Source organism: Eupeodes corollae, chromosome 2, assembly GCF_945859685.1.
Source record: "Eupeodes corollae chromosome 2, idEupCoro1.1, whole genome shotgun sequence".
Lineage (NCBI taxonomy): Eukaryota > Metazoa > Arthropoda > Insecta > Diptera > Syrphidae > Eupeodes > Eupeodes corollae.
The window spans coordinates 57,818,209-57,845,968 of record NC_079148.1 but is presented as its reverse complement, the minus strand read 5'-3'; the positions used below and the strand labels follow the sequence as shown (position 1 = coordinate 57,845,968).

Sequence of the window (27,760 nt, the reverse complement as noted above, 5' to 3'; positions counted from 1 at the left end):
AGAACCTTTCGATGTCAAAAAAGGTTTTAGGCAAGGTGATGCGCTGTCATGTGATTTTTTTAACATCGTTCTTGAAAGAATAGTGTAGAACTCACATGTCAACACTAGAGGCACTATCTTTCAAAAGTCTGTCCAATTACTGGCATATGCTGATGACATTGACATAATCGGAAGAACTCAGCGTGATGTCAATGGGTCTTTTGTGAGTATTGAAGTAGAGGCGGCAAAAATGGGTTTAACAGTTAATGAGGGCAAAACAAAGTTCATGCTGTCGTCAAGAAAGGACATACAACACAGAAGTCTTGGTCAAAACGTCATAATCGACAGACTTAACTTTGAGGTAGTCAAGGACTTCGTCTACCTAGGCTCCGCTGTAAACGCAGAAAACAACACCAGCGCTGAGATCAAACGCAGAATAACTCTTGCTAACCACTGTTTCTTTGGACTATGAAAGCAATTGAGTGGTTAAGTCCTCTCTCGAGGGATCAAGGTGTTGCTATATAAGACCCTTATCATCCCCGTACTGCTATACGGTGCAGAAGCATGGAATATGACAAAAGCGGATGAAAGCACCTTGGGTTGGTTCGAGAGGGAAGTTCTTCGTGTGATCTACGGTCCCGTATGCATGGAAGGGGAGTGGAGGAGAAGATGAAACGACGAGCTGTTCGGGCTGTACAGCGACGTAGACATAGCCAGAAGGGTAAAAGCCCAACGACTAAGATGGCTGGGTCACGTAGAGCGCATGGAGACCAATTCTCCGGCTCGGAAAGTCTTCGAATCCACACCCACAGGACAGCGCAGTAGAGGAAGACCGCGAATCAGGTGGCGCGCACAAGTGGAAGGTGACCTCACCCAACTTGGAGCGCGAAACTGGAGACATCTAGCTAGGGACCGAGCTAGATTGAGAAGTTTGTTGGGTGAGGCCCTAGTTCGCACAGGACTGTAGCGCCACCTTAAGTAAGTACGGTCCATATAATGTAATGTTTTAAGATTATTTCTAGCAAATGACCTTGACTGCTCCTCAAATGGTACATCCGCTTAGTCCAATTTTGGTATACTCTTTCCAACATTTCGGCAGGTATCTCACCAATAAATGTTAATGTTGTCTTCTGTATGCACATGAACTTTTACCACAAAATATAGTCTAAAGGCGTTGAATCGAAAGATATAGGCGACCAATTGACCGGTCCCGAACATGAATAAGTCCATGTCCAAGTCCTCTCAATAAGTCCATGTGGCACAGTCTTGTTGAAACCACATGTCATGCAAGTCAAGCTCTTGCATTTTGGGCAAAAAAAAGTTAGATGTCATCTCAAGGTAGCGCTAACTATTCAGAGTAGCGTTACGATTCGCATAATTTTTGAAGAAGTACGGTCCAATGAAGCCACCAGCCCATAAACTGCACCAAACTGTCACTTTTTCTGGATGTATTGGTAGCTCTTGCAATTCTTCTGGCTGATATTCACTACAAAATCGTCAATTCTGGGGTCGAATCGGCTAAGGTGATAGTTGACTATCATTTTTTGATAGTCAAATCGACTCGACTATCATTTTTCAGATTCAAATTGTCAAAAGTCGTTGTTTTTTAAAGAGACAAAGTGAACTAACAACATTTTCCAGTCGCTTGTGTAAGCTTCTGGTAGTTCTATTCGGAATAAACATATTTGTTTGAAAACGACTTTTTTGTGACAGCTTTTAGGTATGAATTTGACTATCACCTTATGTAGATCAAATTCGATCATTTTGATTTTCATTAATCAACAATCACCTTAGCCGATTCCACTCCAGTGCTGCCAAAAGGTAATAACTAAAAAATCACCCTTTAGTATCGGAAAACATTTGTTTGTATTATGCGAGTCGTCATTAGGTTCAATCAAATTAAGAATTTAAGATAAATGTTTCTACATTAAAAATTAAAATGCCTTCCTTTACCAACATTTTGCTATCAAGTTAATTTAATTAAATTATTCCATAATACGTTTTTGTTAAGGTTTGTGTAACTGAAACCTCGCAGTTCGCAATTTGTTTCACCAAACAATGGATCAAAACAGAATTTCAATATTTTTCGTACTTTTTCATTTGTTTGGAATATCATCGTATTCAATCAACACGGGACAAAAGAAATATATCTTCATTTGGTGCTGTTTTATCCTCTCCCTTCTTAAAATCGAATCCATCTTTGCTCTTATTCAAAGTAAGGTTTTCAACCTGCATTACAACGCAAGTGCAGCATATTTAATATTCGTCTGTTTGAAAATAGTTCATCTTGTTGCCGCTTGGCAATCTATTATCAATCGTAGAAATGAAGCTCGTGTTTTTGAAGAACTTACAAACATCGACGACCTTCTTATATCAAAACTCTACCAATGGATTGATTATGGCAAATCGAGACGAACAATAATTTTGAAAACGCTCCCCACAATCCTAACTAATGTTTACAGTATTGCTTTGATAATAATTGCCCTGACTTTGTTTTACGATACAAAAACTGAAATACCATGGTTATGGATTGGTAGCAGTCAATTGATTCGCCTCCGATACGTCCAATATGTTTACATAATCGCAATAGTAGCTGAAAAGTTGAAGTTTCTAAAACACAAGTGCTTGCTCATTTTGACACGGAAGCGGAAAAATGAAATTGAAAAACTATTTGTGTTTAAGTGTGTTTATGGTAAAATTGTAAATGTTCAAAATGATATCAATCGTTTTTTCGGATGGTCTATATTGTTAATGATTATTACATCACTTATCCAAATAGTGTGGGTTCTGAATTGGATTGTTCTGGCATTGGATGATGGTAATGCAATTGAGAAAATGAATAGTGTTTTTAAGTTCACCACGGTTGTAATGCCAGAAATATTCTCCCTTGCTAGTGCTTGTAAGGTGTGCCAAGACTGTGAAGACACAGTAAGTATCTGATCAATCCTTTTTGAGGTAAACCATACCATTAATTATCTTAAGTCCGTATTGCGAGTTGCAATCAAAATCCTATGTTATCGTTTCGTTTTGAAAAGTACCCAAAGAGAGCCATTTGGCACGTTCTTAATGGGTCATGACAGATATTGACAAACCTTAAATAGTGTGAAGTTGGATGCGGTTCAAAATTTGTTTTATTTGATCATCCATTGTGTTTCGTTGTTCGCGTATCCAGTGTAGTCGAAAGTACTATAAGCATTTCTGAATACTTTTTCAGTTCATTGAACATTTAATAGATGTTTTGTTATCGTTTGACAATCTGATTTCACTATGATTTTTTAGTCTCATCTTATTGGGTATTTCTTAACAAAAGTTTTGTTAAAGAGAAAAGATCACACATTTTGGGTGTGGTTTGGCGAGTGGTTTAATTCTTTTATACATTATACTCATTTATATTTACACACTACTTACTTACAAGAATTCCTTGTAATAAATTTTTTTCACTATAAATATAACTTTTTTAGGCTGACGAAATTACTCGGATTGTCGTCAAGGCGGATGGTCAAATGTTTGAATATAAATATTTTCTAGAAGATTTTTCACTACAAATAATGCAAAACCCAATCAAGTTTTCAGCAAAAGGATTTTTTTCTCTAAACTTAAAAACTTTTGCAGCGGTAAGTGGTGATTGTTAATTTATTAGTACCTATACACTGCAAATCACAAGAATGAGGGCACAATTGCTAGTTGAAACATTTTGTACTTCACATTATAGGAAATTCATGAAATTAAGTGTTAAATGGTGCCCAATTTTCCAAGATCAAATATTGAACTAATTCCGAACAAAAATATTTGTAGTTATTTCATTTTTCTTGTTGTGACGTCTCATCAAAATAAGCTCTTTCTTTCTTAGATCATGGAAATAAAATTTTTAACCATGGGAATCGTCAAGATTAATATTTTTCATTCCAAATGTTTTCGTGCTAAATTAATTCGATGCTCCTTGTGTTCTTGATCTGTTTCTAATAAATGTACCTTCATTTTTTACTCAGCCCGAAACTATAAATGATTTAAGTTCTAATCAGTAAAAACTAGAAAGCAATACTTTCTGGACCTTAAAAATACTAATTGAAGTCGTTTCAAAGCAGAAATTAGGTCCAAGTTTAGGCCAATTCCAACTGATTTAAAAAACTACCAAAAGCAGGGCTCGAATTTCCTTCGTTTTTGAAAAACGCATGTCTCAAAACGCAATATTTTCCATTGAATTGGAAATATGCAAAAGTAATACCGATTACTAAACCTGGAAAACCGTCAAAACTCATAACAATCTATCACCAATAAGTTTGCTAAGTATTATAAGCAAAGTGTTCAAAAAATTTTGAAATGTAAAATATTGCGCATGGTTGATGAGCTTCAGATATTTCCAATTGAACAATTTGGATTCAGAACGCATCACAGTACTACTCAGGTATTTAGAGTCTGTGAATAGATTTGACTCAGTTTGGCACGATGGCATATTTCAGGTTTCCTTCGTATCTTGTAAAAATTATATGAAGTTTTTTGTCCAATCGTTACTTTACTGTTTTCGTCAACAACTATTCGTCTAACTGTTATCAAGTCAACTATGGTGTCCCGCAAGGATCAGTACTAGGTCCTTTACTTTACAATATTTACACTTCTGATATTACTAGATTACCAGGTTATCAGATAGCCATATTTGCGGATGATACAGGCATCTTTTCATCGCATGAATTTAGTCTTGCCATTGAGACAAATATAAAAAATGAGATATAATTGATGTCTAATTATTACACTAAATGGAAAATAAAGTCGAATGCTGACAAATACAAGGCACTTTTTTCAGTAGAAAAAGAAAATCTTGTTACCTAACAAGCAATTAACTTACAATTAATGGTGTAAATGTTAAATGGGAACCAAGTGTGAAATATCTTGGTATTCATTTAGATCAAAAACTGACTTTCAGAGAACATATTGCCAGAACTCTGCAAAAAGTTAGCTTTGGTAAAAATATGTTGTATCCTTTTATATAAAGAAAGTCCTGTCTTAGCAACGACAATAAAATGATAATCCAAAAAGTAGTATTCCAAGCAATATTTCTGTATGGATGCTAAGTTTGGGGGAAATGTTCAAATTGTCATCTTAAAAAACTCCAAGTATGACAAAACAATGTTCTAAAAATGATGCTTAACCTTCCACGATATCATTTCACCACAGAGTTGCATGAGAAGGCAAATGTTAAATGGATTTCTCTGAGAATCAATAAACTGACTAACACTTTCTTGCTAAATCGTAAAACTTCTGAAAATCCGGTCATTAATCAATTGATTCGCTAACCATTTTTCGGATATGTTTTATTTAGTTTTAATTATTCGTACCTATGTTTAAATATTACTCATTAAATTGTTAATTTATTCATTTATTTTCCCTATGTTCATTATTTATGAATTCTTCATTCAAGGGTATAACTTGGTGCCATTATTATTATTTTCCCACCATGGTCTCGCCATATACATTAGGAATGATGTTGCTTAACAGTTTTTGCCACAATATGGTCCCTGCAGAAATTCTTTTTTCAATTTTATGTGGTTTAAATTTTTCGTGAATAAGCAAATCATTAACTATTGCTTCCTTTATCGAAGCCCAAATCTAGACAGAGTATCGACTTCTCGTGAATTTGATGCTTGGTCTGATTCCATCCAAAGAATTGTTTCGTCCTATCCTCGCATTAAAATCGTTGTTACGGGCGATTTCAATGTACACAATTCTTCATGGCTTCAACATTCGGGCCAGTCAACACCAGAAGGAGTGTGTGCTGAGATCTTCGCTGAGTTAAACCACCTAACTCAGCTGGTCAACGAGCCCACTCTAATATCGGACGTGGTAGGTCGAGCAGAAAACACTCTTGACTTGTTTCTTACCTCTGACCCTGGTAAGTACACTATTAGTGTCCTATCTCCTCTAGGCACATCTGACCATTGTGTCATATCATCAAATTTCTCGTGTAAAAATTCTCCAGTTAAAAAAAGAGCTCCTAAGAGAACCGTTTGGCAATACGAGAAAGCCAACTGGGACGGTCTCAATAATTACTTCAGGATCTTTAACTGTTCTCTATGCTTCCTCAAAAGTGACATCGACGCCAGCGCTGATATGATCACAAGTTTGATTCTCCTGGGAATGAAAACTTGTATACCGAACAGGGTCAAAAGTATCAGACCTAAGAAAAACGCGTGGTTCGATGCGAGCTGTAAAGAAGTTATTAGGGTCAAGAAGGTAAGTTTCCGTTGATTTAAAGCCAATCCAACTGAGGAAAACCGGAATAAGTTCAAGCAAGCCAGGAAGGCCTGCAACGCCCATATTCGACGAACCAAATTTGTACATGACCAAAAGTTACGGCAAAAAATACTGCAATGTCCCAAAGGCAGTAAAAGTTGTTGGTCATTTGTAAAAACATGAGGAATTCTACGTTCCTACGCTCGTTGTCAATGACACACCTTTTGTTAGCTCTTAAGAGAAAGCTAATCTCTTTGCTAGGCAGTTCGCCGCCAGTTAAACGCTGCCAGTGAGTGTTATGACTCCGCCTGTACTTGATCGAGTTAATGATTCTACGGGGCAAATCTTTTATCGCACTCGTACTGTAGCGAGAGTCCTAAAAGATCTTAACATACATAAATCTGCTGGTCCGGATGGTATCCCCACTATTGTTCTGAAGAGGTGTTTTTCATCGCTGGCAAAACCACTGCGTAAGCTTTTTCATCTGTCCGACTCCTCAGGTCTCGTTCCGAGCGGATGGAAAACCGTATTTGTCCAGCCTATTCCCAAAAAAGGCGAATCTTCCCCACCGTCTAACTACCGACCGATTGATTAATAATCAACTCAAGAAGTATCTTGAAGATGGAAAGCTTCTTAATGACCGACAATACGGCTTTCGTAGCAATAGGTATACTTCTGATCTCAATCTTTACATCGCTTTGGAGAAAGTAAGATTATTACTCTAGATATTTCAAAAGCATTTGATAGGCTTTGCCATCAGGCTCTCTTATCGAAAATGCGTGCTTTCGGTTTTCATGAATCCCTCCTTCATTGTATTAGTAATTACCTTTCGAATCGTTCAATACAAGTTCTATTGGATGGATTCAAGTCTGAAAACCACAAAATAAATGCTGGTGTGCCCTAGGGCTCTGTTCTATCTCCAACACTCTTTCTCATTTTTATTAATGATCTCCTGTCTGCAACTTCTAATCCAATACATTGTTTCGCTGACGATAGTACTCTTAGATTTTCAAATTCGTTTTCAGATTCAAACCCCTCTTCTTTGGATGTGGAACTGCAACGACAACATATGATAAGCTCATTAAATTCCGACCTAAACAGCATTGTTCATTGGGGAATAAGAAACCGCATGGAATTTAATGCTTTGAAACGCCAATGATGTCTTGTATCGTTAAAACGAGATAAACCCCCCTTGCCATTATCCATAAATGGCACTTGCATCGAGGAGACTGAACATCTCGATATTCTCGGTATGTGTATCACCAACCACCTTTTGTGGAACGATCACATACGCGATGTCGCCAAAAATGCCGCAAGATGTTTGGGTTTTCCAAGGCGATGCAAGAAGTTTTTCTCCCCCTCTGATCTGGCTGCTATTTACAAGACTTATATACGTCCAAAGCTTGAGTATAACTCCCATTACTGGGCTGGTGCTGCTGCAACTTACTTAAGCCTCTTGAATAGTATTGAATGTTGAGCATTTAGATTGATTGGTGATATTACCATCATAAGATCATTTGCTTCACTTTAACATCGTCGCAATGTTTCTTGTTCCACCCTCTTTTACCGTTATTTTAATGGCTTATGCTCTAGAGAAATAGCCAGCTGCATTCCTCCCCTTAAACTGTTCAACCGTAATACTCGCGCTTCTAGGAATGCTCATCAATATACCCTCAAGCCCATCTTCGATCGTACTGTCAAGTAAAGAGATTCGTTCGTTAGCCGTACTACGCTAATGTGGAATGCCTTGCCACACTCTGTCTTTCCCAGCTATTGCAATATTCAGGAATTCAAAACCAATGTGCACCGACATCTCCTTTCAACCCCTCTCTCCCTTTCCTAGTGCTCACACTATGGCTACATAATAAGGGTAATATATCCCTTTGAGTGTGCGCTTATTATAAAAAAAAAATATATCTATTAATTAACTTACTTATTTATTCATTTATTTATTTATCTGCTTATTTATTTATTAATTAATTTGTTTATACACTAATTTATTCATTTAACAGTATGTTAATCCTTACTAACAAATTACTGATATATTAAAATATATTTATCAATTATTATTTATACTAACCTTTTTTCCACTAACATACTTCTAAACTAAAGTCTAGAAATCTGAGTTTTGTTTAAGTCAGAATGTATCTTCCCTTTTCGATTTGCGTTAAAGGTTTTGTTTGTATTTTCCGTCAAAAATATTACTTAAATTATTATTGTCTAAATTCTATATACAAATTTATAAACTTGTTCAGCAGAAAGATATATCAAATCTCTGTATGTAAACTGTGCGGTAGCTTACCAAATGTATCTTTTAATAGGACAATGAAGAATATCTATCTATCTAATTCGATGCTATTTGTGTTTCTTTGCTCAAAACTGATTACTTTTGATTGGAACCGTTCGAAAAACAAGGACATCCAATTAAATATGAGTTTCAACCCTTAATGGCTTTTGCCAGCATGCATCGCACGATTTTGACATCATCAACCTACATCAAACATTTCTTCGGAGGTTCCTCCGATTTGTATATTATAATAATACAAAATCCGTACAAATCCGATGAGGCTGATATCAATTTTAATATTCCTTTATTTTAGTTGTTGGCAAAGTAAAATTTAAAGCTAGGGGTAGAATCATCCGTTTTTCGCGTTTTTCTGTAACAAATTGTCACACAGGAAAAATAAAATATCGATTGCAAATTGTACGGCCTCATTCTAGTAATGAGCAGTGTATAAATTATAAAGCGTTTTCCAATAAGGACTTGACAACTTGTCCAATCGAAGAACGTCCAGTTGAGTTCATAAAATAGCAGTGATCTCCAAATAAAACAAAAAGGCACTCAATATCAACGTTATAATAAAGGGTGTCCCAAAATTAACGCAGGATTTGAATTAAATAGAAAACGCCGTTTTTAGTCTTTTGATAGCTATATTTTTATTGACTCGTAAAGTACATAGGATAGGGTTATGTATGGAATAACACATCGGACAAATGGCCTCCACGGCTTTGCATGCACATGCGCACTCTTTTGTTGAAATTTTCCATGACCATTCTGCATAAATGTGGCTAAATTTCGTTGATGCAGCGTTGAATCTCCTCCTTTAATGCACGGATGATTTCAAATAACCCCATAAAAAGAAGTCTTATTGTGTTAAATCACAAGATCTAGGAGGCCAATTTTGATCAACAAAACGAGAGAGTACACGACCTGGAAATGTCTCATGCAGTAATTGAATTGTTTCACGGGCTGTATGACATGTGGCACCGTCTTGTTGAAACCACATATTGGACACATCAATATCATCCAATTTTGGCAGAAAGAACTGTGTAATCATGTCGCGATATCGAGCACCAGTAACAGTCACTTCTTGACCAGCATCATTTTCAAAAAAATATGGCCCAATTATGCCTCCGGCCCAAATTATACACCATATAGTCACGGGTTGTGAATGCATTTGTTTTTCGACAATCACATGTGGGTTCTCCGAACCCCAAATGCGGCAATTTTGGCGATTGACAAAGCCATCAAGATGGAAATGTGCTTCATCGCTTAGGATGATTTTGCTCGAAAAATCAGGGTCCATTTGTTGATGTTCAATAATCCATTCAACGAACTCTCTTCTTTGTTCATGGTCATTAGGCTTCAATTGTTGTGTTAATTGAATTTTGTAAGCATGAAGACACAGATCTTTGGTGAGTATACGCTGTAGAGAGGTTCTTGAAATTTGCAATTCTTGTCCACGACGTCGAATTGAGGTTCCTGGATTGTCAGCAACACTCTCACTCACTGCTTCGACATTCACATTTGAACGGCTTGTTTTTGGACGACCAGTGTGCCAACGGATCCAGTCTACATGAATTTTTCAATTAATCTCTTCACAGTTGACGAAGTTAAAACACTATTCCGACCATATTTTGTATGAAATTTTCGAACTGCAGCCGCCAAGCTTTCACTATTTTTGAAATATTCTTTAATAATGAAGACACGTTGTTCTATCGTGTAACGCTCCATTTTTAATAACCCTATACTGTTAGCTGTCAAATTGCCTTTTTTTTAGGGTTGCCAACACTTCACTGCAAAAATGGCGGCAAATTCAAATCTTCCGTTCATTTTGGGACACCCTATATATTTCATTAAACTTCTATTAACAAACTAAAATATTTTATTCACAATAACAGAAAAAAAGTACTATCGATTTTTTACCGTTAGCTTTGTCATTGTAAACCCCGTTTCTTAAATATATGGCTGTTCATAAAAATAGCAGTGCATGACAAAGTACTAGATCTATTACTTAAGAAGTAAGGAAAACTGTAATAAGTTAGATGAAAGTATTCAAATAATGTTAGCTTACAATTAGTACTTTGTTGCATAACCATTGTTTTTTATGATGCTTCTCATCTACGTGGCATCGAGTCCACTAAAACCTGACACCTCTCGACTGGTATTGCGTTCCACGAATCACGCACTGCTTCCCACGATTCTTTCGAATTCTTGGGGTTTGCTTTATGAACAGCGTTTTTAACATCCCCCCACAAATTTTCGATGGGGTTAAGGTCGGAGGATTGAGCGGGCCACTCCATAACGGATTACTTCTTCTGCACAAACTATGATTTAGCATTTTTTGACGTATGCTTTGGCTCATAGTCTTGTTTGTATACCCAAACCAACGGCATTTCCTCTTCAGCATAGGGTGACATAAACTCCTCGAGAATTTTCACATACTTTGCATCCCTGATAACCCCGATGGGATAGATAGGCCTGACCCCGTAATATGAGAAGCAAGCCCATATCATAATTTTTCCTCCACCATGCTTTATTGTTTTTATAGTGCACCGTGGATCGTTTTGCTGCATTTTAAGGTCTTCTCACAAATTCTCGACGACCCTTAGACCCAAAGAGGACGAATTTTCTTTCATCGCTCCACAGAACATTCCTCCATTTCTCCTTTGCCCAATCTCTATGCGCTTTATCAATCTCCATTCTCTTTGCCACATGCCTTTTCGCCAAGAATGGTACCTTGCGTGGACTTCGGGTTGTGACAGCGTTAACAGACAGTTTAAGCCCATTTCTTATTTTCCTAGAGGCTATGGAAGGGTTCTATTTTGCTAACTGAACAATTTTTCTGTCAGTTCTTTCAGTGGTCATCCTCGGGCCTCGATTTTTCGGTTTATTTTGCCATTTCGAGGCATTACCGACCATTTTTGCTATGCAGCCTTGAATGTGTTGAATATTTTGGTACGTTTTTTCCTCCCAACGCAGTTTTTTTAATAAGTTTTCGAATTTCTTTGGTGCAGTGTCTTGACCGGCCCATTGTTTATTTTTGAGGTAATATTTATTAATTTTGTATATGCTAGTATGTTACAAATACTTAAAACTTTATACATTAAAATATTTATATACCGAAAAATAAAAAAAAATAATTTTTAACACTTTTTAATTATAAAATTAAAAGCACTGCTATTTTTATGAACACTCTACGTCCAGAGAGTTTGAAATAATGTGTGTTTACAGGGAAAGGTAGATTATAACTTCAAGCTAAAAGTCTCTAATATGAAAACATAAGACCGTTAGATGCGAGTAACATGTTAATTTTTTTGTAAGAATTTCCGTTATTTAAATAATTGACAATGTGACCAGCACTGCTATTTTAATGAACACAACTGTACGTCGCTTGAAATGATCCATCGGCAAACATTTTTCAGTCTAGTATACAATGCCGCGTCTTGAGAACGACGTAGAATTGACTGATTTCGATCGATTGCTATCCACTGACTTCCAAAATGAAAATGTTGAGTTTATTGAAAAAACTGACAGTGACAGTTCAATGATTAGTGAAAGGGTGCGTTCACAAATTAAATTCAGAGTTGACAAGTCCCTATTAGTAAACCCATCCATATGTATAAGTATCTTTACTAGTATTTACGTAATTTTATAACCTTCAACTTTTAATTTCAGATGATTGTAACTCTTATAACACAATTATTTGTATTGCTACAGTTTTCGATGGATTAATAAAGAATTTAATGACAAACCAGTGTTGAAATTATATTTAAAGATAGTATTTAAAAAAAAAAAATCTTAACATATTGTTACTTACAAATTTGATAAGATCCTATTTTTGTTTGATGAAAAAGGAATAAATATGTAATTTATAAACTGGATAATAATATATACAATAAAGACGAACATACTTAAAATGCACTTTAACTTCAGTTTCCAGGGAATAAAAATGTTGGCTTTTCGGAATTTTGCGATCCTGGACTTTCTGGTTTTTGATCGTTCGGTATTTTAGGTTTCCGGGATTACGGTTTTGCGGCATTTCACTTTTAAGGTTTGAAAACTGCTATAACTTTAATAAATAGTAAATAAACTTAAGTGCTAAAATACTTACCATTGCATTAAAAAAATATCAACAAACAACAACAATCGAATTAAAGCCATATTGAAAATATTTTTATTTGCACTTAGAGTGTATAAAACATTTGTTTCATTTCTTATCTAGTAATATTTAATAAATAAGCAACATTAAATACATACATCTATAAATAGTTTGAATATTTTTAATAAATATAGTATTGTCAAGCTTTAATATGTCTTATAGATTAATAAATTATTTATTTTATTATGAGAGTAAATGTTTTAAACACTTTATTTAAAAATTTATTTTGATTTTAGCAAAGACAAAACAAATAGTTTTGAGAGATATGCTTTAGTTTACAACTAATCAAATAACATTTTTTTATTTTCTAAATTAATTATACTCATATAAAGATAAGAGTTAATGTAAATATTTTGTTTTTTTCTTTTTTGTCGAACTGGAAGAACTTAATTAATGCACATTTCAGACTTTTCAAAAATCGAACAGATATTTTCTTTTTTACTTCATAGAATTTAACATATTTTTTTAATCTATTTGGTTCTTAATTAAGATACAATTTTTATGAAACATGAGTTTTTATTTCAAATTTAACATTTATCTCTAGTTAAAATTATGACTAGTTTTCTTTGAGTGTATGTTTTTTTAAATATATTGGTACCCATTAAATAAATTCATATTTTTAAACTATAAATAATTTTACTAAAATTAACTTAATCTAAAAATGGACTAATAAGTTTGTATATTTTTTGTATATTATTTGCAATTTTTTTTTCATTAAATTGAAGCTTGTTCAAGTCATTTTCAGAAACGTCATAATATAAGATAAAAAAAATATTTTTTTTTTGCAATTTTTTTTTTGAAACTATCCTGATAAATTTTGTTGATAAAACGAATATTAATTTTAGTTTATTAGTCAACAACAATAAACGTCCTATGAATTTTATGCCAATTGTCAAACTTCAAAGCAGAATTAAATTGTTTACAAATTTGAAACGTTACGCAGCTGATAAAAAATATTTTAATGCAATTATAAAGATTTATTAAATATGTATTGGATACTTATACTAAAAGACAGACATCGAATCGATAAGAAACAGACCAATGTATAAAAGATGGACTAAAATATTTAATACAAATTTAATTTATATGGTATAACTCCTAAACGATAGGGCAACCTGGGTACACTTGATCTCCTGAAAGACTTGATCACTAGCATTATATCTGTATCGAACTGAAAGAGAATAGAGCTTTCAGGTTCGATGAGAGATGCTTTTGCTTTCCTGCGAGTAAGCAAAAGGCTTTTATTTAGTCAGTTGCACGAAAGAACTCGACCGAGTCGGGCTAACGAGAGGGAACGGTTTCGTTTTAGGTTTTAATTTAATTGAATAAAGGAAAGATCGTGGTTTTTTGGGCATTGCCTTTTTCCACGTTAAATGATTGTGTTTTTATTTATTCTTGTTTCGGGTTTATTTATACAGTCCACTGCCCCAATGGCGTCGAAACATTGGTCCTTCGAGCCGGATATGTATCAGTGTCGGGAATCAAAAAAAAACAACAATAGAATTCTATGGAAAGAAATATACATACATGTATATAGGTAAGAGGCTACGCAAAATCACGTACGCCGCAAAACAGCGACAGCATTTCTATGGAAAGAAATATACATACATAAGTATATGGATAAGAGGCTACGCAAAAATCACGTACGCCGCAAAACAGCGATAGCATTCGGAGCATTCTATGGAAAGAAATATACATACACATATGTACATGGGTAAGAGGCTACGTAAAATCACGTACGCCACAAAATATCACATCGATAGCATTTGGAGAGAATCGGTAAGTCCGTTTTTTTATTCTTTTCTATTTAATGGACGAAAGAATGTTCGAGACGACGCGACAGCTCATTGGAAAAAACCCAATGATGCAGCTGCAAAACAAACCCCATTAGGTATCTTTTTTCCTTTTATATTTTTCCCCTTTAGCATATAGAACAACAAACTTGTGTGCGGTCACATGACATAAGCCACACCCCGAACGAGAGATACACAAAATACATAGTACTCGTATGCGAGACTATAAACACACGAGAGATACACAAAAGGTACAGTGCTCGTACGCGAGACTAAAAACACACAGAGAGATACACATAATGTATAGCGCAGACGGTTCACGCAGTGGTGAATGAAAATATTCATTCAATGTGCGTCGTTCTGCGGTGTAAGTTGGATTTTTTGTGTGTTTCTAAATTTAAAAACGAATAATCAGTGTTATATTTACAAAATATTTTTGATCGAAAGAGATTAATAACGGGAAAGATTTGATCGCAGCGATTCAGCTGAACAAAGACGATAGAAGAAAAAATAAAATAAGTTTTTTTTGAGAAAATTAAAGGAGAGGTGAGAAACAATATATTTTTCTTTGGTGTACAGTTTCGGGTGTGTTGTTGCTGTGTGCCGACAAATTGTCGCCGGTCGATAGAGGAAAGTGTTTTTTTTTTTCGGTTTGGGAAAATAAAACAATGGAAAGAAAATGTGACAAAAACATTAAATTATTTAGAACAACGCTCTCAAAGCATGTTTATGCGAGGCGTTTGTGCGAGGGGGGAGAGAACAACGTTTTTAAAGCATGTTTATGCGAGACGTTTGTGCGAGAGGGGAGAGAACAACGTTATCAAAAGCATGGTTATGCGAGACGTTTGTGTGTGAGAGAGCTTGCAAGCAAAAAAATGGGGGAAGGCACAATTAAAACAACACTAGCAACAGCACACTCCAGGAGCGGATTGAGTCGCGACCTTTTATTTATAGCTTATTTTTATTTTGGATTGAGTCGGGTCCTTTTCGTTAGTCTTTGAGAAACATTTTTTTTTTTTTCCTTTTTGTATTTATTCTTTATGTTCTCGCTTTTTTGTCTTTATATATTATTTTAAACAAGAAAGGTCCGACCCGATTCTCCTATATATATATATGATTTTCAGCATTTATTCTTTCAGCAATTAATATGTCCACATAATAATGACATATGTTTTTTATAATTAAAGGAAAGAACGAGAGATGGAGCCAGTTGAGGAAAATTATGGCTACCTTTTCCAGGCGGCTGTTAACGCCATCGAGAGGATGGTGTCATTTTGCCGTTCCGAGAGGTTGGGCGTCTGTCCAAAGGAGGGAGTTGCCGTAAGACTGGAGGCCTTGGGAGAATCATGGGCCCAGCTAAAGGCAATGGAGAGGAGGCTGGTGGCAGCGGACGATCCGCTTAAAACAGCCGAAGTCGAGAGGAAGGTGGCGGAGGCCGAGGAGTCGTACTTCAACGCCTCAGCCATCCTTAAGGAGAGGGTCAAGGAATTGACGCCGAGAGAGGACGTGGACGCGCCGCAGATCGCCGTACAGGTGTCGATGCCATTTTCGCAGCACGATGTGAAAAACACCTGGGGCGAATTTGATGGCGTCATCACAAAGTGGCAGGGATTCCGAGACAGATTCCTGGCGGCCGTCCACGAGAACAAGAACATCTCGCCTGCGTATAAGTTCGCGTACTTAAAGGGCTCTTTAACGGGAAAGGCAGCTCGGACGCTGGGAGAGTGGCAGCTCACAGAGAGCAACTACGCTGAGGCATGGCAGCGCCTCAACGACGTATATAGTCGACAATACGCCACCTGTAGGGAGCTGCTTCGGCAGTTCTTCAGGCTACCATCGCTGATGGAGCATCCGCGAGCTGCTGAGCTGGAAAGAATGTCAAATGTAACCCATGAGACAATGAGGCAGCTGAAGGCCCAGGGTATCCCCACGGAAAGCTGGGATATGATTGTGGTCCAGACGAGACGAGAGAGTTGCTAGGAAAGAAGGAAGAGCGAGAGGGCAGGACAGTAAAAATGAAGAATCCTGTGATTCTAGCGAGAAAGTGTCATGGGCAGACTTTAAAAGAATTAATAAAAAAAATTCAATTGCACTTTATTCCGAGAGTTTTATTGATAGGGAAAGAGAAGGTCAGACACTTGTGCCGACGGCACAAGTCATGATCAGGATAGAAGGGAAGGATTATGGTCCTGTACGGGCCCTGTTAGATACTGGAGCTCAACCAAATTTGGTGAGTTACCAGCTAATGGAGAGATTGGCCCTTGACAAAAGGCAAGCGGCAAGAGAGGTCGTAGGTATCAGAGGGGAGCCGCTTCACATCAAATATTATACTAGGCTCAGGGTTGGGCCATGGTTCGATTCACAGGTCACGATAGAACAAGAATTTTGGGTATTGCCACGGCAGGAGGGATGGCAGCCGATGACTTTAGCGCTGGGAAGGAGATGCCCGGTTGAATCAATACAACAGGGTTCTCCATTGGCTGATGAAATTCAGATGTTGAAATTGAACGGCGTTGTGTGGTGTCACAAAATCCAAATGATGGTAATGCAGTGAGAAGAGGAATAATTGAAAGATTGCAGCAGTTTTTTCACGATGAAAATTGTTTGATCAAATTATTTCAAACTGCCCTTGATCAAATGCCTTCGGATTCTCATAGAACCTGGTGGAATTCATGCTGGAAGGTTAAACGCACCAACAATTGATGAAGTTGCCGTATTAATTGTGGATGAAGGAGCGAGCAGTCGAGATATTGTACTTCATCGTCGAGATCAAAGTGTTGTGCATGTTTCGGAAACTCATCGTTGTTATGATGCGTTGCAGTACCCAATTTTGTTTTGGCAAGGCGAGGATGGTTACCATTTCAATATTAAGATGAAACATCGTTTAACTGGTTAGTTACAATAAAATGCATCACACATTTTGTGAATTATTGATACTTAATATTCGCATTTATTTCAGGCTTGGAAATAGCAAAAAAAGTTAGTGCGATGAACTATTATTCGTACAGATTAATGGTTCGGCTGAACGAAATTAATCATATATTGAATTGTAGAAGGCTTTGCAACCAATTTATAGTTGATGTTTACGCTAAAATTGAGTCTGAACGATTGAATTTTATTCGATTTAATCAGAAAAAGTTAAAATCCGAACAATATATTCATTTGCGCGATGCAATTCAGAATGATGGGAATATCAACGATATTGGCCAAATGACAATTTTACCAGCAACATATACTGGAAGTCCACGACACATGCACGAGTACGCGCAAGACGCAATGACGTACGTTCGGCATTATCATCGACCCGATTTATTTATTACATTCACCTGTAATCCTCAATGGAATGAAATAAAGCAATATATGTTTCATGGTCAAAGTGCTTCTGATCGCCACGATATTGTTGCGCGTGTGTTCAAGCAAAAATTGAAAACGCTTATGGATTTTATTGTCAAACAACAAGTGTTTGGAAAAGTTCAATGTTGGATGTATTCTGTGGAATGGCAGAAAAGAGGACTTCCGCATGCACATATTTTGGTTTGGTTAGTTGATAAAATTACGCCAAATGAAATTGATAGCGTAATATCAGCCGAAATTCCTAATCCAATCATTGATCCAGGACTGTTTGAATCAGTTACGAAGCACATGATTCATGGACCATGTGGGGCATTAAATGTGAACTCACCGTGCATGGCTGAAGGAAAATGCACAAAACGGTACCCAAGAGCATTAATAGCGGAAACAATTTCTGGTAATGATGGTTATCCGTTATATCGTAGGCGTTCACCTAAAGATGATGGCGAAACAGTTATGGTGAAATGCAAAAATCAAGACATTAAAATTGACAATCGTTGGATCGTTCCATATTCGCCGCTATTGTCCAAAACTTTTGGTGCTCATATAAATGTTGAGTATTGTAACTCAGTAAAATCTATCAAGTACATATGCAAATATGTTAACAAAGGAAGTGATTTGGCCTATTTTGGAATTGCTGGGGATAAAAGTGATGAAATCACTTCATATCAATTAGGCCGTTATATTAGTACAAATGAAGCAATATGGCGAATTTTTTCATTTGCAATACACGAAAGGTATCCAACTGTACTGCACTTGGCAGTTCATCTTCAGAATGGTCAACGTGTGTACTTCACCCCTGAGAATGCGGCGCAACGAGCAGAACAGCCACCGAAAACAACGTTGACTTCATTTTTTGATCTGTGCAGAAATGACGAATTTGCTAAAACGTTATTGTATTCTGAAGTGCCACGATATTTCACATGGAATGAATCTGCGAAAGTTTTTCAAAGACGGAAACAAGGGCAACCAGTACGAGGCCATCCAAATGTATTTTCTACAGAAGCATTGGGTCGTGTGTATACCGTTTATCCAAATCAGGATGAATGTTTTTATTTGCGTTTATTATTGATTAACGTTCGTGGTCCTACGTCATTTGAAGATTTAAGAACAGTCCATGGTGAATTGTGTGCGACTTATCGGCAAGCATGCCAGCGTTTGAATCTACTTGATATGCATTGGGAAGCTACACTTGCTGATTCCGTAATTTCATCATCTCCACATCAAATACGAACATTATTTGCAATTATAATATCTACATGCAGTCCATCAAATCCACTTGAAATATGGCATAAATTTCGTGATGACATGACGGAAGACATTTTACTTCGAGTGCGACGTTCAGTTTCAAATCCTGAATTAGAAATCACACCGGAAATGCATAACGAAGCTTTGATTTTGATTGAAGACATGTGTATAATGATTGCAAACAGAATATTAGTGCAGTTAGGAATGATAGCGCCTAATCGTGTAGTTCATGATGTTATTAATCAAGAAATGCATCGTGAACAACAATATGATCGTAATCAATTGAGAACATTTGTGCAGTTAAAAGTTCCACAATTGAATAGTCAACAGAAATATGCTTATGACAAAATCATGGAAGGTGTGAACAATGAAGAAGGTGGATTTTACTTTATTGATGCACCAGGAGGCACTGGAAAAACATTTTTGCTGTCATTGATTCTGGCAACCATACGATCGGATAATAAAATTGCTTTTGCAGTTGCTTCATCTGGAATTGCTGCTACCTTATTAGACGGTGGTCGAACTGCGCATTCTGCATTTAAATTGCCTTTGAATATAACAACGATTGAATCTCCTACGTGCAACATTTCCAAAACGTCGGCAATGGCAAAAGTTTTGCAGCAGTCTAAGATAATCGTATGGGACGAATGTACAATGGCTCACAAAAGATCATTAGAAGCATTAAATCGAACCATGCAAGATCTTCGAGGAAATGAAAGACTTTTTGGTGGCGCCTTTATATTGTTATCAGGTGATTTTAGGCAAACTTTACCTGTCATTCCACGATCTACTGCTGCTGATGAGCTAAACGCATGTTTGAAGTCTTCAGTTTTGTGGAAATATGTTAAAACATTGCGTCTTAATCAAAATGTACGTGTACAATTGCAAAATGATCCTTCTGCAGCTGAATTTTCAAAACAACTTTTGGAAATTGGGAATGGTAAAGTTGCAGTCGATAAATCAACCGGATTAATAACATTACCAAGCAATTTTTGTAATATCACTCAATCGAAAAAGGAGCTGGTTCAACGTGTGTTTCCAAATATATTGCAGAACTACAGGAATCATGATTGGTTGAGCGAACGCGCAATATTGGCAGGAAAAAATAAAGACGTGAGCGATTTAAATGCAAGTATTTTGCAAGAAATAGATGGCCAATTTTTTGCATACAAATCAGTGGATACGATAATAAATGAAGATGAGGTAGTGAACTATCCTACTGAATTTTTGAACTCACTTGATTTGCCAGGCTTGCCATCGCATTATTTGGCATTGAAAGAGGGAGCACCGATAATAATGCTCCGAAATATAAATCAACCACGGCTTTGTAATGGCACCAGACTTTCCGTGGAAAAACAGATGGCCAATTTAATTGAAGCAACTATTCTGAGTGGTAAATATAGAGGCGAAAACGTTCTAATCCCCCGAATTCCAATGATTCCATCAGATATGCCATTTGAATTTAAACGGCTTCAATTTCCTGTCCGTCTTGCCTTCGCTATAACCATTAATAAAGCTCAAGGTCAGACTTTGAATATTTGTGGCTTAGATTTGGAGCAACCTGTTTTCTCGCATGGACAATTGTATGTTTGTTGTTCACGTTGTGGTAAACCCTCTGCATTATTTATAAACACAAAAGATGGAAAAACTAAAAACGTTGTTTATCAAAGAGCATTAAGTTAATTTTTAAAGTATTTTCATTTTCGACCTTTTTATTTGAAAATAAATTATTGTAAGAAATTGATTGTGGATGAGTTTTACTGAAAATTGATACATGGGAAAATTTCGCAAGTTTCTTTTGTGTATTCGCCCTGCGAAGCGGGCGAGGGTTTCGCTAGTTTATTTATAAAAATAAGCATCGGTTCAACGTCGGGTTGGGTTTTCCGCATTTCTATGCGAGGTTTAATTTCGGTTTAAACAGATACCTTATAAAAGATTTCAACATAGTAATTATAATTACTTCGTCATTCTGCTTAGCATCTTTAATAATATCTATAGTTCCAAATAAGAACTGGAAAAAGATCGTCGTCAGTTGGTGTTTGGACATAACAATTATAATAAAAAAAAAAAGTGGAAAAAGAGTAAGTCAGACATTTTAATCATTAATTTTGAGTTTTAAAAACGCTTCTTCTTACAAAATGTATTTAAATGACATGTGGGATGAGTAGCAGACAGGAACGTACGACCTACACAGGATGCCTTAGACAGAGCAACGATACATAAACACTAACGAAACAGGTACCGAAACAGAACGCACACGAACGAACAAACACTTACGAAAGTACATAACGAACATGCAACGGATGAGCCAACGGGACGGTAGTATATAGAACGAACAAAGAACAAAAGACAATGATCGTCCCTGTTTTCAAAATCCAGCAAAGTAGTCAATTTAGAATTAAATTGTATTCCGAGTTGGCCGGTCGTCGCACATTTAAAGTTAGAACCTGTTTGGAAATAAAACATTCGATATTATACGAAACAAGGATAGTGTTTTCTTGTAGGAAGCAATCCTACAAATTGGGGGCTCGTCCGGGATTGAGCTCCGGCGGAAAGAAAAAGGGTTTCAACCCAAAGAATGGAAAATTAAATTGAAAAATTAAAAAAAAAGAAAAAGCAAAAGTTATCAACCTAGTGCAGTGCTACATAAGTGTGATCGTGACAAAACAAAGATTCAAGGCAATAAAATAAAATTGCAGAAACCACGCCAGAAACAATATTCAAATTTATCTGCGCCGTGCGTCGTCGATTAAAAATTAAAAAACGAACAACCGTAGCTAACTGGTTTTCGAAAAAACAAAGTTAAAAAACAAAAACATGCGACTCACAGTTATTGAATAAAAAGCCGTGTCAAGGCGAACGAAGAGTGCCGTGTCAAGGCGAGTGAAGAGTGCCGTGTCCAGGCAAACAAAGGGGAAGAGTGCTGCGTCGAGGCAGACGAGAGGAGACAACATTTGCAGAATTTGTTTTGTGTTACAAATTGTATGTAGGTAAGCGAAGACCATTGCCAATAAATTTTCTTTTTGTTCATTTATGTAAATTTGTAAAAGCTGGTATTTTTTTTTGTTAGACAAAAACATTTTTCTGAATTTAATTATAAAGGTAAAATAAATTATTGAATATGGAAGGGGATGAGATATTGTCTTTGACGGTAGAACTTTTAAGAGAAAGGTTGACATAACTGAATTTACAGGCTACAGGACAGACTGCTCTCCCACTTTGGGCTATCACGTAACGATGATGATAGCGATGACGACAGGAGCGAACAAAGGTCAAGGCTTGTCGAAGTTGTGAGGGCACGTAACTTTACTTTAAGGGATATTCAAGACTCGTTAGCCCATTTCGATGGTACTGGTTCAGTAGACATCAATCTCTGGATCCAGGAATTTGAAGAAAATGCGATAGCTGTCGACTGGGACGAGATCCAAATGTACATCTACGCGAAGCAATTGTTGAAGGGTGCAGCCAAGTTGTTCGTTAGAAGTCAGGTGCGTATCAAAAGCTGGGACGCTTTGAAGCAAGCTCTCATTAAAGACAAACTCTCATTGGGACAAAGTTATCATTGGCGGAAGTTCACCGTAGGTTGAGGACTAGGCAGAAGAAGTTAACCGAAACGTTGTTAGAATATCTATATGGACTTTTAGAGATAGGGAAGCAAATAGAGCTAGATGAAGAGAGTCTCATCGAATATTTCGTCGAGGGTATACCAGATGTAAAACAGCACAAACAGGTGAACTTTTAGCCTCTGGATCTGGACTTCAACCAAGTTTAATTTGTTTGAGACTTAAACGAGAGAACTTATGAAGTCCAAGGCTCAACAGATGAAGATTTTTCCGGGGAGGAAAGTGGATACAATCCCTATCGTGATGAAAGTTCCCACTCTGTGTCGTCAGATTCTTCTTACATTGAGAAGTCAAAAATCGATATAATTCAACCACAGATTAACAAATCAGCATCAAAATCGACCAATTACCACCACAAATAGACCAGTCATCGGACAAAGTCAATCCATCACCACCAAAAAAAGAAAAAAAAAAAGAATCCGAAAGCCCCAACAATGGAAAAAAACACCAAAGGAAAACCCAAAAAAAAATGCTGGACAGATATATATATCCACATCTGGCAAGACGGTGGGAGATCGAGTCATGTTTCCAGTTTGTAACTGTAAGCTTTTGTGCTCAACAAAATTTACAGAGGATCAGAGGACCCAACTATTTAAGGATGATTGGTCATTAGGAGCACTGCAAAGGCAACGTGATTTTTTGGCTTCATGTATTGCTCCTCTACAAGTCATGTTTCGTCGCATTCAAACAGGATCTTTGCGAAAAGAGCCAAGGAAGCAAAACTACTCGTTTTCATTGCTGAATAACGGATTAAACATAAAAGTATGCAAACCTTTCCTCTTGAATATCTTCGGTATAAAGGAGCGTAGACTCAGAACCGTCATAAAGATAAAAGAGGCAAGCATACTCATCATGTTAAATTACAGCCAGAAGTTCTCAACTCCATCCGATAACACATAAGTTCTATTCCTAGAATAGAAAGCCAATACTTGCGAGCTAAATCTTGTCGCGAGTTTATAGATGGTGGGCTGACTATTGCCGAGATGCATAGAAATTATGAAGAAAAAAGAAATTTGGCAATGAAACCAGCGGCTACGTATGATTCCTACTCGCGTATTTTTAAGGAGGATTTTAACTTGGGGTTTTTCGTCCCAAAAAAAGATCAATGTGATCAGTGCGAAGAATATAAAAACGCCATAGGAGAAACAAAATCTGGCTTAGAAGAAAAATACAAAAGGCATTTAGAAGTAAAGGAACTGAGCCGTAAAGAAAAAGTGATTGGGACAACCTCAAGTAATGTTAAGCTTTATAAAAGCTTTTGTATAAAAGAAAAACATACACAAATTTGAAACAAAAAGCTCTCTACTACATGCACGAGCAGATGCAAATTGAAAATGGAAACAGTCAAAGTTGAAGAATTTATTGCAACTGTATCAAGCTTCAAATGGTGTTTTTTTCGTTTTTACTTCAGAGCAGAGCTCGAACTGTCAAAATAATAATTGTGTTTAATTTTGAGGTCTGATACTTAAGAAATCTGTGTTTTTTTATTTCTGAACATGTTCCAAACCGATTTACTAACTGTAAGAAAACATAAATATATTCTTCTTCTTTCCTTCTCTCCCATTTCTGTTTCTATACTTCACTCTAACTATAAACTACTTTTCCTTTCCTAGTCATAGCTGTTCGATTCATTTCTCCCAGTTGTAGTGTTTTTTTAGTAAGTAACTTTGAATTGAAAATACTTACTGATTTTCTTCCCCTATCCATTCTTACTCAACGTATGTATAGTCTGTGCCACCATTGGTATTCGAGAGGTTTACTCTAACACACATCTGTGTATATAACTTTGAAAATTTTTCTGCTCTCTCGAAATTCGTTTACAATACACAGAAATTGGCGAAGTAAGTTGACCTAGGTGAGTAACCTCCTCGGTTTTATTTTATTTAATTATTAAATACCAACTTTTGTGTAGTTGCATTATTTGAATTTTCTTTACTAATTCTATGTAACGCAAACGAAATTTCATAACGATTGTTTTTGACTTCGACGACTTTCAGCGTCGCCGGTTTACGGTATTTTTTTTTGAGTGTTTTTCTCCTCCTCGGCTTTTGTTTTCTTTTGCGTGACCAACTTATTTCTCTATTATGTAGTATATAGTATAATAAGGGAGAGTATAGTTGTTTATCTCTCCTTTCCTATGGATTTTATTTTGAAAAAAAAAAATATGAGATGTGTCGTGAGTGAGTGAGTGAGCAGCGCGTTATTATTTCCACACGGAGATGTGCGATCTCTTGCTCCGTGTCTTGGTAGTGCTGTGACGGAATAGAATAGGAAGACCTTTGGAGAATCGGTTCGGGGTGTGTGTGCTCCTACCCCGTTCGCAGCCAGTGATTTGGGTCGTTCTATTCGTTCACAATTATTTAGTTTTTCGGTGGGTTTGTAGTGGTTTCCGCTTATCCTCCAACTCGGAGATGTGTGTTCTCCTGCTCCGAGTGATGATAGTATTGCAACAGAGTGAGAGGAATCAGCCACTGGAGAATCGGTTCGGGGTGTGTGCTTTCAATCCCCGTTCGCATGCCAATGCGTTGATCGATGCCCTCCGTATGCGGTACTTTATTACCAAATATTTCGAATGTAAATATGAACTTATTTGTATGCGTTTTACTGCTCCGTACGAAAAATCTTTTTGGTTGTTGGCTCTAGCACTCGCACCGGCGCAGCATAATTATTTAACTTAACTATCTTCCTCCTTCTATCCTCTCACTCTCTATATTATTTTTTTTTTACAGATTGCCGCCTCGACCAGATGGACTGGAAACTTGAGAAAATTTCGGGTGTACTTCGATTTAATGCACGAAATTCAGCCGCCAGCTGTTATTTCTTCCGAAGATTCTGACGTCAAGTTGGCAGAACACCTTGTGGTAGAAGGGAACATGGAATCTGATAACGTTCTTGAAGAAACTTTCATCACTAACTACAGAAAAAGGAAGAATAATTACGTTTAAGATAGAATTGAAAAGCGACATCGGGAGTATCTAATAAATAAAGTCTCGTCAGAGAATCTCGGCACCACTTCTTTGGCATAGTTCTTAAGTGGCAAGGTTGTAAAATCTGAGGTTGACGTAAGTATAATATATGTATAGCAAGAACAACAATAATGTTCAGTAACCGTTTAAGACCAATAACATTCTTTGCTCTTAATAAAGCAAAAGACAATAGAACGCTTATATATAAGAAATACTAAGATAAAAGAAAAAAATGTTTCCATTTTCAGACTCTTATATCCGTGTTGCACTGTATTTGCAAATTCTTACAAATTAGCGTTGCTTTAAATTTAATAAAAAAAAATTGTTTTGATTTAGCCAGTTTTTATTTTAAGCACTCAGGAATAATTTATGGGATTGCTGAGTGCTTTATTGTCAAAAGCTCAAATGTAAATTTATATGGCTTACGCCACACTCTTGCATGGAGTTTTGCCCTCATCATCAAAAAACTATATGGGAAAATTCAAGAAATTCACAATTGAAGATTTCAAAAATGCTTTCAACCTTGAAGTTGAAACTTAAAGTCAAATTGAACCCATCCTGCAATGAAAAAGATAAGAATGTATTAAAATGAAAATAAAGCTTCAGCCTGTCACTATTGTAGTTGGTGAGAAATTTAAGTATAATCAGTTTTATGTATCCCTGGACAATGTTAAGTTTAAATTAATGTGTTCATCCAGTTAATAGGAACTTAATCAACTGCACTGCACTGCATGAACCTTAATGGCTCGTTAAACAAAACTGGGCCTTACTTCAATTATTTATTTTATTTTAGGTAACAGTGCAGGAAATACTGAAGAAAACAGAGCAGGGGAGAGGAATTTTAGAAACTTACCGTAGTTCAAAAGATCGAACCATTCACAAGATTATTCAATATTTTACTGAGAGCGACAAGAAAATGACAGTCAAGAGATGTGAAATGTTGGCACAGGGACAGGAAATAATACAAATTTTTCCTACAGAATGTTTGGTAATTTATTTGTTGTGATTAATACACCATAACAATTATTTTTAAATTTATTGAATTATTTTAATTGAAACAGAGTTCGTACTTTGTGAAAGGAAAAAACAACATTCCCCCCAAAGGCAAACTTTACGACAGGTATAGGGGACAGTGGAGGTCCCTATCTCAGCTTTATAAAAATACTGCCACTTCATCGAAAAAACTAAAACTTATAGACACTTGAAATGATGATTTCAATAAAGAATCTCCAGGGTCAAGCGATACAGATATGCAAAATATTTGTGAAGAACTCAAGCAAAACAGGAACTGGGACGCAGTTCTAAGTCAATGGAAGGAAACAATACCTTACAGAAGGAGGTTTATCGAACAAAGCAATGATAATGACACCCGCGCAGTACTTCAGGAATGGCCCCTGTACAAGTATTCGCGTGCGCCAGAACTGGTAAATTGCTATGAATAATAAATTATTTTTCGCCATCATGGCCACAAACAACCTGGTACTCCGACTGCATAGGAACAAGGAAGACATCGTCTTGATACAGGAGCCGTGGGTCTCAAACTACATCATCAGAGGTCTCAGGACTCCTGGCTATAAAATATTGTATGCATCGGAGAAAGGTGAACCAAGGTCATGCATGTTAGTAAAAAATGACATAAACATATTTTTACTCCCCAATTACAGCGACAAGGACGCCACCACCGCTGTCGTAACAACGGATAAAGCCACCTACTGGCTCATATCCTCTTACCTTGGCCACGATAGCCCAATTCCAGGAGACACCTTGAGGAAGGCAATTGCGGACGCGCAATCGAAAAAAGTTGGTCTCCTAATTGGTTCGGACGCTAACGCCCATCACACGGTATGGGGTAGCTCTGATATAAATGAGAGAGGTGAGTCCTTATTTGATTACTTACTAGTATAAGCTCTACAATTGGAGTAATAACAGGACACTGCCTCATAGGAAGACATGCTCTGAGGGTCTACACAAATGACTTCTGTAGAAGCTGCATGGACAAGGAGGAAGAGGAAACAGTCCAACACCTTCTAAGTACATGTTCATATGTTAGTCATATCATAACATTAACATTCCACTCGATTGCATTGATTGTCACTCAATAGTAATAAGATCCTTATCCTGGACTTTGA

At 36.6% G+C, this 27,760-nt stretch overlaps 4 protein-coding genes across 5 annotated transcripts in view; 3 read left to right on the top strand and 1 right to left on the bottom strand.

The window, feature by feature from the left end:
• The window catches only part of LOC129945537 (dual specificity protein phosphatase MPK-4), a 172,917-nt gene that overhangs the window by 70,196 nt on the left and 74,961 nt on the right, over positions 1 to 27,760 (bottom strand). Inside the window, exon 7 of one of the 2 annotated variants that reach the window (XR_008781500.1) lies at positions 21,868 to 26,189. The exons of the other annotated variant lie outside the window; for it this stretch is intronic. The gene's annotated coding sequence lies outside the window, so the exon portion shown is untranslated. Of the gene's footprint in view, positions 1 to 21,867; positions 26,190 to 27,760 lie in introns of those variants that run through there. 2 annotated transcript variants of the gene reach the window in all.
• Positions 2,038 to 12,247, top strand: LOC129944934 (putative gustatory receptor 39b). The gene is made up of 3 exons (XM_056054593.1): positions 2,038 to 2,907; positions 3,441 to 3,593; positions 12,167 to 12,247. Exons 1-3 carry the CDS (start codon positions 2,038 to 2,040, stop codon positions 12,221 to 12,223), a joined length of 1,080 nt encoding a protein of 359 aa, XP_055910568.1. The 3' UTR covers positions 12,224 to 12,247.
• LOC129944933 (uncharacterized) lies at positions 15,809 to 16,423 on the top strand. Its single transcript, XM_056054592.1, has one exon. It carries the CDS (start codon positions 15,809 to 15,811, stop codon positions 16,421 to 16,423), a length of 615 nt encoding a protein of 204 aa, XP_055910567.1.
• LOC129944932 (uncharacterized) lies at positions 16,793 to 25,610 on the top strand. Its single transcript, XM_056054591.1, has 5 exons — positions 16,793 to 16,892; positions 17,101 to 17,334; positions 17,403 to 20,625; positions 22,236 to 22,620; positions 25,395 to 25,610. Exons 1-5 carry the CDS (start codon positions 16,793 to 16,795, stop codon positions 25,608 to 25,610), a joined length of 4,158 nt encoding a protein of 1,385 aa, XP_055910566.1.